This window comes from Budorcas taxicolor, chromosome 16 (assembly GCF_023091745.1).
Source record: "Budorcas taxicolor isolate Tak-1 chromosome 16, Takin1.1, whole genome shotgun sequence".
In the NCBI taxonomy this organism is placed as follows: Eukaryota; Metazoa; Chordata; class Mammalia; order Artiodactyla; family Bovidae; genus Budorcas; species Budorcas taxicolor.
In genome coordinates this window covers 34440164-34455114 of record NC_068925.1, presented here as the reverse complement: position 1 = coordinate 34455114, position 14951 = coordinate 34440164, and the positions used below count along the sequence as shown (strand labels likewise).

The following is a 14951-nucleotide window of genomic DNA, read 5'->3' as shown; positions in this document are numbered from 1 at the left end:
ACACCTGTGGCCGGGCGCTGGGAGGAACCTCTGCCGGGGCAGACTCTGTCATACTCGCAGCTGTCGCTACCCTGAGAACCTGCCACTGGGCACTAGGTAGAGCCAGCTTCCCCACACACCTCATCAACGCCTCAGCATGCACTCTCCTGCATGCAGCAAGGTGCTGGGAAGGGCCCCCAGCACTCTGACTCTTCCGTGCCTGTGGCTGCCAGAGCCCCCATACGTCCTTGCCACCAGAGCTCCACGACCCCAGCTGCCTCGCAGCTCTGTACCCCCTTCTCATCCAGGCCAACTCGTGTGTTCCAGGGCCACCTTGGGAGTAGACCCCTTCAGATGGTCCACAAGAAGAGGCTGAGGCTAAAGCCATAGCTAAGCCCGAGGGGACATGCAACTAAGGAAGAAAAGCTAGAATCTCTCCTCTCAGGTGCCTAAAAGGCGAACTGACTCTCTCGAGGCCAGCCTTATAAACTCTGCACCTATAGAACATCTGAACAGACAAACAGTGAGTGCTCCCGCAGCCAAGCTTTTGCAGCTGTAGACTTTCTCAGCACATACATGTGGGGACTGGGCCAGGCTGGAGTCGGAGCTGCCTCCATAGTGCCCACAATGGGTCCATACCCATGATTACTGCATTCCTGCGACCTGACGTCAGTGGACCTATGCTGGTGGCCTGGTGAAAACAATCTTAGAGACACCAGGGCCAACAGATGGCATACCCACAGTTGAGGCGGGGTCGAGAGCAGTGCCGCCGACAGTGTAATCTGACAGTGTAAGCTGGCACAAGAGGTGACAGGTGACACAACAGAGCACACTCATAGGTGAACAGCTACAGTGTCTTCCCTTCCAGCAGGAGAGCTCCAATCCCTCCTACCTTGCACTGCAGATCATAAGCACAAAAGCTAAGGAATAGACCTGGGGCCCTCTACACCAACAATTAGGAAGCAGATCCCATCTGTGACAGGGCAGTGACAATCACAGAGCAATGAGGAGGCCCTGCTCAATACCCAGTGCAGGCTCTGGTCACCAAAACATCAGTCAGACTCCTATCAATGTGATAATGGCCAACAGAGAAAAGAAGTGGCGGCCATCTACTCTAAATACAACCCTCACACAAAAAAACATTAAACCCACACAGGCTACTCAGAGATGTTACCATGCAAAACAGCCCTCCAAGACAATCTGAGGGTATGGTGTCGGACAGAAGAACACCCAGGGCATTCAGCCTTGAAGGCCAGCAGTGCTTGAGTGCAAGAGCTCCACTGGGCTGGGGGAAATGTCTTGGAGGATGTACACAGGTCTCATGCATGCTGGCACCCAGCACAAAGTGACAGCTCCGTGGAAACCTGGATTAAACCCACCTATGAGTCTTAGAGAGACTCCTGGGTAGGTGAAGGTCAACCGTCGCTCACTGTGAGGGAAAGAACACTGATAACAGCAGTCTCAGGGAGTATCAATCAATGTGAGATCTCCTGGAGGTCCGTGTTTTGGCACCAAGACTTGGCCCCATCCAACAACCTGCGAGTGCCAGAGCTGCAAAGCCTCAGGCCACACAACCACCAGGACAGACAGCCTAATGCATACTGAGCTCACAGCCACATCAAAACACACCCCTGAGACGGCCCTGTCCATCAGAGGGACAAAGCCCAGCTCCACCTACAAGAGGGAAGGCACCAATCCCACTCGCCAGGAAGCCTACACAAGCCCGTGGACCTACATTCTCACCAGGAAGCGGACATCAGAAAGAGGAGGAACCATGGTCCTGTGGCCTATGGGAACGGAGGCCACAAACACAGAAAGACAAAATGAGACAACAGAAATGTGCTTCAAACAAAGAAACAAGACAAAAACCCACAAGAACAGCTAACTGAACAGGAGACAGAAAATCACCATGAAAAAGAAATGAGATTAACGATAGGAAAGATGATCCAAAATCTCAAAACAGAGTTGGGGGCACAAACTGAGAAGATACAAGAAATGTTTAATAAGGAGCTAGACGATTTAAAGAGCGAGCAAATGGAGGTGAACAAGACAATAACTAAAACGAAAAAGACACTAGAAGGAATCGACAGCAGAATAACTGAGGCTGAAGAACAAAAGTGAGGTGGAAGACACAGTGGTGGAAATCACTACCACAGAACAGAATAAAAACGAATGAAAAGAAATGACAGTATCAGAGACCTCTAGGACAGTATTAAATGCACTAACATTCAACTATAGGAGTCCCAGTGGGACAAGAAACAGAGAAAGGGCCTGAGAAAATATTTGAAGAATTCAAAGAGATCATAGCTAAAAACTTCCCTAACATGAAAAAAGAAACAGTCACTTGGCTAGGAATCACAGACAGTCCTGCACAAGGTGAACCCAAGGAGGAACACACTGAGACACATTAATCAAAGTGACAAAAATTAAAGACAAATAAACATTAAAAGCCATAAGGGAAACACAACAAACAGCATACATGAGAATCCTCATAAAGTTCTCAGCCGATTTTCCAGCAGAAACTCTGCAGGCCAGAATTAAGTGTTATGATACACTTAAAGTGATGAAAGAAAAAAGAATATTCAGCAAGGCTCTCATTTACATTTGACAGAGAAATCAAAAGCTTTACAGAAAAGCAAAAATAAGAGAATTCAGTATCACCAAATCAGAAAAAAACAACAAATCCAAAACAACGAATAAAATGGCTATAGGAACCCACATATCTATAATTACCTTAAATGTAAATGGATTAAATGCTCCAACCAAAAGTCACAGACAGGCTAAATGGATACAAAACCAAGACCCAAATTTATGCTGTCTACAAGAGACCCACTTCAGACCTAGAGACACATACAGACTGAAAGTGAGGGGATATTTATTATTATGCAACTTTATTTTTCACAGAAGTAGAACAAAAAAATTTTAATTCGTATGGAAACACAAAAGACCCTGAATGGCCAAAAACAATCCAGAGAAAGACAGTGACACTAGAGGAATCGGAAGCCAAGACCTCAGACCATATTACAATGCTATAGTCATTAAAACAGCAGGGTGCTGTCACAAAAACAGATCAATGGAACTGCATAAAAAGTCCAGCGATAAAGCCATGTACGTATGGTCACTTAATCTATTTATAAAGAAGGCAAGACTATACAATGGAGAAAAGACAGTCTCTTCAGTAAGTGGTGCTGGGAAACCGGACAGCTACAGGTAAAACAACAAAATTAGAACATTCACTAAAACTACACACAACAATATAGTCAAAACAGATTAAAGACCTAAATGTAAGACTGCATACTATTAACCTCTTGGGAGGAAAACAGGCAGAACATTCTCTGACATAAATTGCAGCAATCAAATTGTGGTTTTTGATCTATATCTTATAACTAAGCCATATGTTACGTTATTGCTCAAAGCTTCATCTGAACAGTACCTTCTCTCACTTTATATAAAAATACTGGAAAATGATACTGTGTTCCATTATTAAATACTAAACATCATATAAACTGAAACTGACTTCTGGGGATAAAGATTAGAAAAGAATTTATAAACTGCTTTATGACATTTTCACCCGAAAAGCAATATATAATAATGAAATAGTACTATCTTCTTTAAGGACTGTAATTCCTAGGGACAAGGAGGTTAAAAAAAGGGATGACAGCTTTAACACCAAATTTCACAGCTTCTGTCAGTTTGTCAATCTTTTTTAAAAGAAGAATTTACATGGAAATTTATGTTACTAACAAAGCATTCTACATGATTAAATCAGAAACATTTATCATATCTATTTTTAGGGGGAATTTTTTTTTTATTCTTAGGGTTTTTTAAATTTCTTTTTAATTGGAGGATAATTGCTTTACAGTAATGTGTTGGTCCCTGCCAGACATCAACATGAATCAGTCATAGGTATGCATATGTCCCTTCCCTCTTGAAACTTTTTCCCCTCTCCTACCCCCTCCGACCCCTATAGGTTGTCATAGAGCACCTGATTTGAGCTCCCTGCCTGCATCGTACAGCAAATTTCCACTGGTTATCTAATTTGCATATGGTAATATATGCATTTCCAGGCTACCCTCTCAATTCTCCCCACCCTCTCCTTCCCCCGCTGTGTCCACAATTCTGTTCTCTATGTCTGCGTCTCTACTACTGCCCTGCCAATAGTTCATCATACCATCTTTCCAGATTCCATATATATGCGTTAATATACGGAATCTGTTTTTCTCTTTCTGACTTACTTCATTCTGTATAAAACACTCTAGGTTCATCCACCTCATTAGGACTGATTCAAACGTGTTCCCTTTGACGGCTGAAAATATTCTACAACTTCTTTATCTACTCATCTCTCAAAGATATCTAGGTTCTATCAGATCCAGTTTGATAAAACTAGAAAAATTAAAAAGTATCCATGATAGCAAATGCTCATCTTCAGTGGAGTATACACAGTGATTATCTATTCTTTACAAAAAAAAATGCAACTTATTTTCCTTTTCTTGGATAGTGTTAAGGGCAAAGATACAATAAGATTTTATTTAAAATTAAGAGCATGACATACTATTTACAACAGCCAAAATATGGAAGAAATCTAACTCTCCATCAACAGATGAATGGATAAATATGAGGTATGTATTAATATCTGGTCTTCCCAGGTAGCTCAGTGGTAAAGAATCTGCCTCCCAATGCAGGAGACACCAGAGACGTGGGTTTGATCTCTGGGTCGGGAAGATCCCCTGGAGTAGGAAATGGCAACCCATTCCAGTGGTGGCTCAGAGGTTAAAGTGTCTGCCTCCAATGCGGGAGACCCGGGTTCAATCCCTGGGTCGGGAAGATCCCCTGGAGAAGGAAATGGTAACCCACTCCAGTATTCTTGCCTGGAAAATCCCATGTATGGAGAAGCCTGGTAGGCTTTAGTCCATGGGGTCGCAAAGAGTCGGACACAACTGAGCGACTTCACTTTCTTTCACTTTCCTTTCCAGTATTCCTGCTTGGAAAATTCAATGGACAGAGGAGCCTAGCAGGCTATATAATCCATGAGGTCACAAGAGTTGGACACAATTTAGCAAGTAAAACAATATGTGTTTATGTATATATGTGTATATGTACATATGTGTGTATATGTATACATGTACACACACACACATGCATACAATGAAATATTACTCAGCCATAGAAAAGAATGAAATAAAACCATTTGCAGCAACATGACTGGACCTAGAGAAGTGAAGTGAAGTAATTCAGATAGAGAAAGATAATAAATATCATTTATATGTGGAAATTTAAAAACCAGTACAAATGAATTCTTTACAGACAGAAAACAAACTATGGTTACCAAAGGAGAAACCAACACAATATTGTAAATCAAGTAACATAATTTTGTATATCAACTATATTTCAATAAAAAAATTTTAATAGCTGAAACTTCTATAAAAATACTTCAATAAAATTTTTTTAAATAAGGGCATTAGATACTCTATAGAAAAGTAATCCTCCAAAACCCAAACCTAAGAATTTATTAGAAAATATTTTTATAGAATTATACTCTTTCCTGTACATAATCTCTGTAACATATCACTGTGGCTGTTTTAGGCTAAAAGATGCATGTGCATACACTAAGCGAGGGTGGGATGACTTGAGAGAATAGCATTGAAACATGTATATTACCATATGTGAAATATATCACCAGTCCAAGTTTGATGCATGAAACAGGGCACTCAAAGTTGGTGCACTGGGACAACCCTGAGGGAAGGGATGGGAGGGAGGTGGGGGGGGGGTGTTCAGGATGGGGGACACATGTACACCCATGGCTGATTAATGTCAATGTGTGGCAAAAACCACTACAATATTATAATTAGCCTCCAATTAAAATAAATAAATAAATAAATATTTTAAATATATTCAAATCACACACTAGATTATAAGAAAAATAACTGTCCCCCAACCCCCCAAATTAGGTTACAAATATATATAAATGAAGAGGAATACAAGGAAAAGGATACAGTGGTTTTAGCAAGTTTGGCCCAAAAGATCAATTCCACATAGATTTACAATGTAAGAGATACACCAAATAAGGTCCAAGGAGTGAAAAGGAGTCTTTCAAGAAGTAAACCTCTCTACCCACATCTCTCCTCCATTCCTCCAGTGCTTTGTCCCCAACATAAGGAGAAGCTCTAATCTTATCAAGTCAGTTTCTACAACACTGATTATGCTGCTCCTCCCTCTAGGTAGGAAGTGAGAAATGACTTGATTTCAGGTCTGTTCTTTTCTTTCTCTCCTTCTCTGTATGCTGGTGACTGCTGTGAGTTATGGTAGTCAGGCATTAAATAATAAAATTCCAAGAACTGGAATCAGACATAATGGGAATATAGGAGGTACTAACTACCGCACAATTGCACTCATCTCACATGCTAGTAAAGTAATGCTCAAAATTCTCCAAGCCAGGCTTCAGCAGTACATGAACCGTGAACTTCCAGATGTTCAAGCTGGTTTTAGAAAAGGCAGAGGAACCAGAGGTCAAATTGCCAACATCCACTGGATTATCGAAAAACGAAGAGAGTTCCAGAAAAACATCTATTTCTGCTTTATCGACTATGCCAAAGCCTTTGACTGTGTGGATCACAATAAACTGTGGAAAATTCTGAAAGAGATGGGAATACCAGACCACCTAACCTGCCTCTTGAGAAATCTGTATGCAGGTCAGGAAGCAACAGTTAGAACTGGACATATAATAAATGCTTACAAGTGATAACTAGCAAAGGTGAGAAACTCTAAGACAATTGACACTGGTAACTGAAAACAGGAAAATGTATTATGCTTTAAAAATCATTTACAACCAGCCTTAACAGAAAAAGTAGTATTTTCCGTTTTTGTATCATTCAAAGTGTTTGTCTCTCTTCACTCAAAGTTCTGTAAATTTCCATTTTCATTTCCAAAATTTTTACACCAGTAACAGTATTTCTAGTTCAGTCAGTTCAGTTCAGTCACTCAGTCGTGTCCAACCCTTTGCGACCCCATGAATCGCAACACACCAGGCCATCACCACGCCAGGACACCTCCCTGTCCATCACCATCTCCCGGAGTTCACTCAAAGTTAAGAATGTTATAAACTTCCCAATTTCAACCTCTAGCTATTTATACAACATCTTATTATTAATCTCTGTTACTCAGAAATTCTACAGCTGGTATAGTTTGCTATTGAATGAAGTAGTTTATTACTCAAAGGATGAGAATAATCAGGATATGACTTTAAATTTATGAGCACAGTCAAATTTCAAATTAATTGTGTACATGTGAACATACATGAGCAAAATGACTTCTTTCTCTCTGAGAAGGAGGTAAAGCTAGACTGTGTTTTTCTCTTGGCAATAACTAAGGAACAAGGGCACAGGGTAGAGAAGGTGACTCAAAAGAAAAGAAGGATACAGTACAGCTAACAAGTAGAGGATAAGTCTTCAAGGAAGTTACACAGGGTTCTCAGCCATTTGGTTAAGATCAAGCATAGAATGTAATTCTAATTAGAACAGAAATTTCAGATAAGGAAAGGATAATTAACTAAGTCTAAATTGTAATTGCAAAGCTTACCTTCACATCTTTAGCACATAGGAAAAAGAGATTTGAACTCAGGCAGTCTAACACCAAAGAGTTCTTAATCACTGTGCTAATACAAAATTACATGGATAATTACCTTAAGAATTAGCATTTTTCAACCTGAAGATTAATTTAAAATCTAATATAATAAATATATTCTAAACATAAAAAAATGGCATGTTCATCTATTTTGAACACTTATACCCTTAATCTTAAAATACCCCTTTTTGCATAGGAAGATGCTTTTCAATATTCTATAGTAATGAAAAACATAATTTACAATTCCCATAAATATATAAATTGGTGTTTATTATTCTAGAGCACTGAGGGTAGGAAAAGTCTGTTTCCCTCACTGGCTTAGAAGCAGCCATTAAAATAAAAAGCTATAATTTCCAAGATTGCTCACTTTCCTGCTGATATTAGTGAGGCTGGGGCACCAAAGCAGGAAGTTCACAGAGCCATTTAAGCTTTTGCTTTCAGGAGAACATAGAATGCCAAATAGAAAAAGACCAAATCATTAGGGAAAACATTTTATTTCCAAGTTTCTGAAATAGTATTAAAAACAGTAAGGGAAAAATGCAAATTATAAAGTAGTATGATGGTACATCAGTCACCACATCCTTATCAGCCCTTTCAGCATTCAGTGCTAATTGCTGAAACACTGAAATAAAGAGATGTTTCAATTATGTGGTTTTAAACAATGACAGGTTTAAGATCCACCTGATTAAAAACCATTCACACCAATGTAATGGCATATCATAAGATAACTGGCTAACAATTTTTGCAAACGGCAACTGTTGACATATTTCTTCCACACACACAAATGTGCTGAAGAGGGGAATACATGTTCTTTCCTACCTTTCTTTTATGATGGGTTGTAGAAGCATCCATCTCTTCCTCTCCTATATTATCAATTTGTGAAGTTGGACTACAATTCATTCTCTCTTCTTCTTGCCTCTGGAGTCTGTCTGCTACAGCCTGGATAGCTTCTGTCCATTCTTCCCTATAAAAATGAGAAAAAAATCCCTATTAATAAAGAATCATAAATAATGCACATATTTCTCTTCTATGAAGTATAAAGTCAACACAAAGTCTATTTCAAAAAATACATATCTCCCACCATAACTCCAAGATGAAGTTGATCCTAGAAGTATTTTACATTACAGGCCTAAAGTTTTTATCAATACTAGCATTTATTTGGAGGTAAAAAGAAGAAGAGGAGGAGGAGGAGAAGATGATGACTGTAAGAAAACTGATTAAAAATTATTTAAAAGTATGATTAAATCTTAATTATCTGTACACATCTGTAAGTCCATCACTGACATACTCAGTTTCTCTATTAAGGTCCAATAGAGGGAAGTGATAGATGTATAATCATGGCTAATGTGTGTTGTTGGACAGCAGAAACCAATACAACATTATAAAGGAATTTTCCCCCCAATTAAAAATAAATTTAAAAAAAAGTTTGAAAAACTTTTCAAAGGCAAAATCTATTCCCAGATCATAGGTAAGTTTCATTTTAAAAAACTGATAGGCAGTTTGTAGCTTAAGTAATAGGATTTAGTAGCAGTAACATGAGGCTTTTACTTTTTGACAGTTGTGCTATCAGATAAAGGATCATTCACTTCCATATACAATTTGTATAAAATCAGTCTGTAGATTTCATAAGACAAATTTTGCTAGAATTCTAAGTGGAACAACATTAAATCTATAGGTCAATCTGGAGGAAACTGGTACCTTAATAAATTAAGTCTTCTAATCCATGAACATGGTATAGCTCTCCATTTATTTAGATCTTTAATTATCCAATGCAGTGTTTGTAAATTTCTGTGAAAATGTCTTGCAAAGCATGAACTAAATTTATTTCTAAGTATTATTTTATGCTATTGTGGAGGTTTAAGGTTTTTTTTTATTTTCAAACTGTTTGGTTAGTATTTAGAAATACAATTGCTTTTGGTATGATGACCATATATTCTATAGCCTTAATAAATTCATTTACTAGTTCTAACAGCTTTTATTTTTTGGATATTCCACACATGCAACCACATAGTCTACAAAGAAGAGCAATTTACTTTCTCCTTTCCAATGTGTTTCCCTTTTCTTTCTTTTTCTTGCCCTGTAATGGTCTAGAGCAGACCATCAGTAAGTACAACATTAGATAAAAGTGGAGAGAGCAGACATTCTTCTTTTGTTCCAGATCTTAAGGGAGAAAGTATCAAGTCTTTTACCTCTGAATATTATATAAGTTGTAGTTTGTTTGTAGATACACTTAATCAAGTTGATTAAGTTCCCTTCCATTCCTAACCAGTTGAGTGTTTTTGTTATGAAAGGGTGTTGGGAGTTTTCAAACGCTTTTTCTGCACCTGCTGAAATGACCATGTCGTTTCTCTTTTCTAATATAGGGAATTTAGTCAGATGATTTTCAGATTTAATACAACTGAATTATATGATAAACTACATTTAGTCATAACATATGACCTTTTTTACATATTTTCTTGAATCTGGTTTGTCAAAATTTTGTTAAGAAATTTTGCTTTCACTATTAACAAGTATACTGGGCTATAGTCCTTTCGTCACTTTTGATCAATATTTTTATTGAAGTATAGCTGATTTACAATACTAATTATTACCATACAGCAAAGTTGCTTCAGTTTTATATATATATATATTTATACTTATATGTATATTTATATACACACATTCTTTTTTAATATATTCTTTTCCATTATGGTTTATCATAGGATATTGAACCCACTTCTCTACGTTGTACAGTAAGGCCATTATATATATATATATATATATATATATATATATATATATATATATATATATATAAAAAAAACCTGACATCTGCTACCCCTAACCTCCCATCCTATCCCTTCCCCAACTTCGTCCCCCTTGGCAACCAACAGGCTGTTCTCTAGGTTCACGATTCTGGTTTTGTTTCACAGACAGGTTCATTTGTGTCCTATGTTAGATTTCACACGTAAGTGACATCATACAGTATTCGTCTCTTTCTGACTTGCTTCACTTAGTATGACAATCTCTAGTTACACCCATGCTGCTGCAAATAGCATTGTTTCACTCTTTTTCGTGGGTGAGTTATATTCCATTGCAAAACCGCACCACATCTTCTTTATGCATTCATATGTCAATGGACATTTAGTTGTTTCTCTGTCTTAGCTGCTTTGAATAGAGCTGTTATGAACATAGAGGTGTATGTATCTTTTGGAATTATAGTTTTGTTATGTATATATGCCCAGGAGTGAGATTGCTATATCATATGCTAATTCTATTTTTAGACTTCTGAGGAATCTGCATACTGTTTTCCACAGTGGCTGCAACAACTTCCATTCCTACTAATAGTAGAGGAGGGCTCCCTTTTCCCCACACTCTCTCCAGCATTTGTTATTTGTACACTTTTAATGATAGCTGTTCTGACTTGTGGGAGGTAACTCACTGTAGTTTTGATTTGTTATTTCTCTAGTGATATTGAGCATCTTCTCAAGTGCCAATTGGTCATCTGTATTTCTTCTTTGGAGAAATGTCTATTTATGTCTTCTGCTCATTCTCCAATTGGACGTAGTTTCTTTGTTGTTGAGTTATATGAGTTGTTTCTTTATTTTGGAAATTAAGCCCTTATTGATTACATTGTTTGCAAATATTTTCTACCTGGCCTGGAGTTTGGTTTGTTGGAAAGGTTTTGGTTTTGTTACTTTGTTTTTAACGGATTCAATTTCAATTACTGGTAACTGGTCTGTTGAGTTCCAACCAGAAACTCCTTTCTGGTTGGTTCAGTCTTGGAAGAGTGCACATTTCTATTAATTAATCCATTTCTTCTGGGTTATTCATTTTACTGGTGTAAAATTGTTCATAGTAGCTCTTATGATCCTTTCTTTTACTTTGGATTTGGTTGTAATGTCTCCCCTTTCATTTCAAATTTTATTCTGGCCTTTTCTCTTTTTTTCTTGATGAGTCTGTCTAAAGGATTTTCAATTTTGTTTACCTTTTCAAGGAACCAGCTTTTAGTTTCATTGATATTTTCTAGGTTTTTTTTTAGTCTCTATTTTATTCATTTATACTCCAGTTTTTATTGTCTCTTTCTACTAACTTCAGGTTCTGTTTATTCTTTATTTTTCTATTCCTAGTTTTGTAAAAAGCAGCGTGATATTATTGGAAGAATGGCAAGCTAGATATTCTAAAGCATTAAGATATGGCTTAAGTCCAGCTTTGCCAACATAAACGTCAAAATCAATCACTGTTTCAATGGGATGTTACAATCTACTAAGAATAATATTTCCAAAGACTATGTATTGACATGGGAAAAGTTCCATTCATTCAGCCAGTCAACAAACACTGTTTAAGATCTTTGACTACATGCTAAAGATAAAATAATGAGCAAGGAAGATATGTTACTTGCTAGCCAAGAATCTTATAATCAAGAGAGAAAAAGGCAATCAAAGATTACAGTGGAGACAAACTCGATACAGAGGATACAAGGAGATATGTAAGCATGCAGCAGGGAGGGTTTTGTAAGAAATGTGACTTTTTAAGCTCAGATCTGAAAGGTACAAGGTAATGGGATCAATCATGGTTATGAGTAGAGATATAAGAAAACTGAGGATCCAACATATAGCAGTGCACAGGGAAGACAGGTATGTGGGAAGGGAGGGCATATCAAATTTTATGTATACCAAAGACCTCTGCACATATGCAATGGGTCAGATGGAAAGTATATTAAAGAAAATATTATCAGACTCTAAGACTGGTGATTGAATTAGAATTCTGAGTAATTTTTCATTCTTTTCTATATTTCCTAAAGTAATCACTCATACTTTATTACTTACTATTTATCGACAAAAAAGTGTTACTAAAATAATACTTCACCACATCTGAGGAAGAGTTTTTTGTTTTAAATTTTAAACAAGTCTCTTAGGACCTAATTTGTTCACTTGAAAAATAAGGCTAATAACATTTAACTTCACAAAGTTTCTGATTTGGATCAAATATGGTAATGTGTAGAAAAATTATTTTGTGGTTGTTGGACTTAACTCAGTATCAAAGCCACCAGATAAAAGAATATTAAGATAGAATTCAAAGATAGTAGATCAGGAGGATGACAAGCGGCCCTGGTGTTGGTATGCTAGTTACTAATATCCCTCTCTTTAGCAATGATGACATTTAATATCAATCACACCTAATGTTTTCCCTCACTGAGCTTAGCCCCAGTCTCAGAATCCTTCTCAGCATAACATTCTGGGAAGCCACTTGCATAATGGCACATTATTTGAAACCTTTCACCATCACCAGCTCTAGAATTCCAAATATAACCACAATCAATTATATAATTTTTAAAATGCAGTTTAGTGACCTCTTTAATTTATATTTTAAGTGTTTGGTCTTCTGTTTAAAAGTATATCTTACAGCACTTCTATAGGTTTTGATTTAATATCTTTGTAAGCCTGTCATTTATTTATTATACCAGAAACAGAATAATTAATGGACTACAGACTCTGTGGATCATAATAAACTGGAAAATTCTCAGAGAGATGGGAATACCAGACCACCTGACCTGCCTCTTGAGAAATCTATGTGCAGGTCAGGAAGCAACAGTTAGAACTGGACATGGAACAACAGACTGGTTCCAAATAGGAAAACGAGTACGTCAAGGCTGTATATTGTCACCCTACTTATTTAACTTATATGCAGAGTACATCATGAGAAATGCTAGGCTGGAGGAAGCACAAACTGGAATCAAGATTGCTGGGAGAAATATCAATAACCTCAGATATGCAGATGACACCACCCTTATGGCAGAAAGTGAACAACTAAAGCGCTTCTTGTTGAAAGTGAAAGAGGAGAGTGAAAAAGTTGGCTTAAAGCTCAGCATTCAGAAAACGAAGATCATGGCATCTGGTCCCATCACTTCATGGCAAAGAGATGGGGAAACAGTGTCAGACTTTATTTTTGGGGGCTCAAAAATCACTGCAGATGGTGACTGCAGCCATGAAATTAAAAGACGCTTACTCCTTGGAAGGAAAGTTGTGACCAACCTAGACAACATATTAAAAAGCAGAGACATTCCTTTGTCAACAAAGGTCTGTCTAGTCAAGGCTATGGTTTTTCCAGTGGTCATGCATGGATGTGAGAGTTGGGACTATAAAGAAAGCTGAGCACTGAAGAATTGATGCTTTTGAACTGTGGTGTTGCAGAAGACTCTTGAGAGTCCCTTGGACTTCAAGGAGATCCAACCAGTCCATCCCACAGGAGATCAGCCCTGGGTGTTCACTGGAAGGACTGATGCTGAAGCTGAAACTCCACTACTTTGGCCACCAGATGCAAAGAGCTGACTCATTTGAGAAGACCGTGATGCTGGGAAAGATTGAGGGCAGGAGGAGAAGGGAACAACAGAGTATGAGATGGCTGGATGGCATCACCGACTCAATGGACATGAGTTTGGGTAAACTCCAGGAGTTGGTGATGGACAGGGAGGCCTGGTGTGCTGTGGTTCATGAGGTCGCAAAGAGTCAGACACAACTGAACAACTGAATTGAAAACCATCTTACCAATATATTTACAAGTGGTCAAGTCAGATACGCATACATCGTGAGACTGCTGCTGTTTCACAAAATAGAAAAAATGAGTTTCTTACCTTTCCTCTGGAGTATCTACGTGAAATGTTCTCTCTATGACAGTGGTCCACTGGAGACATCTGATAATAAATGTGTTTGGCTTTGGTCGTTCTGTTTTCATTAACTGGCATTCTAGAAATAAAATAAAATGTCTCTTTGAATATACTTATATTTAAACAAGTAAACAGTTGAGAACTACAGAGTTCCATTCTAAACAAACCATTCCAACTTCACAGATTTCTATGAATCTCACTCTAATGAATCTCACTCACTCACTCAAGGTTGTTCAAAACCTGACTTCAGTATTTCTTTCTAATCCTTTGCCCATTCTGGTCACATGCCCAGCTAAACTGGACTATTAAACTCTCCCTAAATACATCTTGCTCTTTCCTGTATCTACACCATTGCTCCAGCTAATACTATTATTTGGAATGTTTCCTATTTATTTTACCCCTAGGTATATCCAATTGTCAAAAGAATACTTGTCCTCTAAGGTATCAAATTATACTCCTTCCATGAAGCCTTTTAGAAAAACCTAGTCTAGACTGACCATTCCCCACCCTATATTCTTATAACATTATCACTACATTCCCCACCCTACATTCTCATTACTTATTACTGTACCTCTCATTTTCACTTAGCATAGAGTATCTAATATTATAATTTTTAAGATAATATCCTTATGCCTACCTAGATTACAAGCCTTTGACAGTAAGTACCCCCTAAAGCTCTAAAGTCATCTTGGGTCAGTCAGTCAAA

The 14951-nt window shown here is 37.7% G+C and overlaps 1 protein-coding gene across 1 annotated transcript in view; it reads right to left on the bottom strand.

Moving 5' to 3' along the window:
* The window catches only part of AKT3 (AKT serine/threonine kinase 3), a 139167-nt gene that overhangs the window by 93859 nt on the left and 30357 nt on the right, over window positions 1–14951 (bottom strand). Inside the window, exons 2-4 of the mRNA XM_052653829.1 lie at window positions 14213–14324; window positions 8419–8563; window positions 6635–6637 (exon numbers count right to left, since the gene is read on the bottom strand). Of these exons, the coding sequence (XP_052509789.1) occupies window positions 6635–6637; window positions 8419–8563; window positions 14213–14313 (249 nt within the window). The 5' untranslated portion in view covers window positions 14314–14324. The remainder of the gene's footprint in view (window positions 1–6634; window positions 6638–8418; window positions 8564–14212; window positions 14325–14951) is intronic.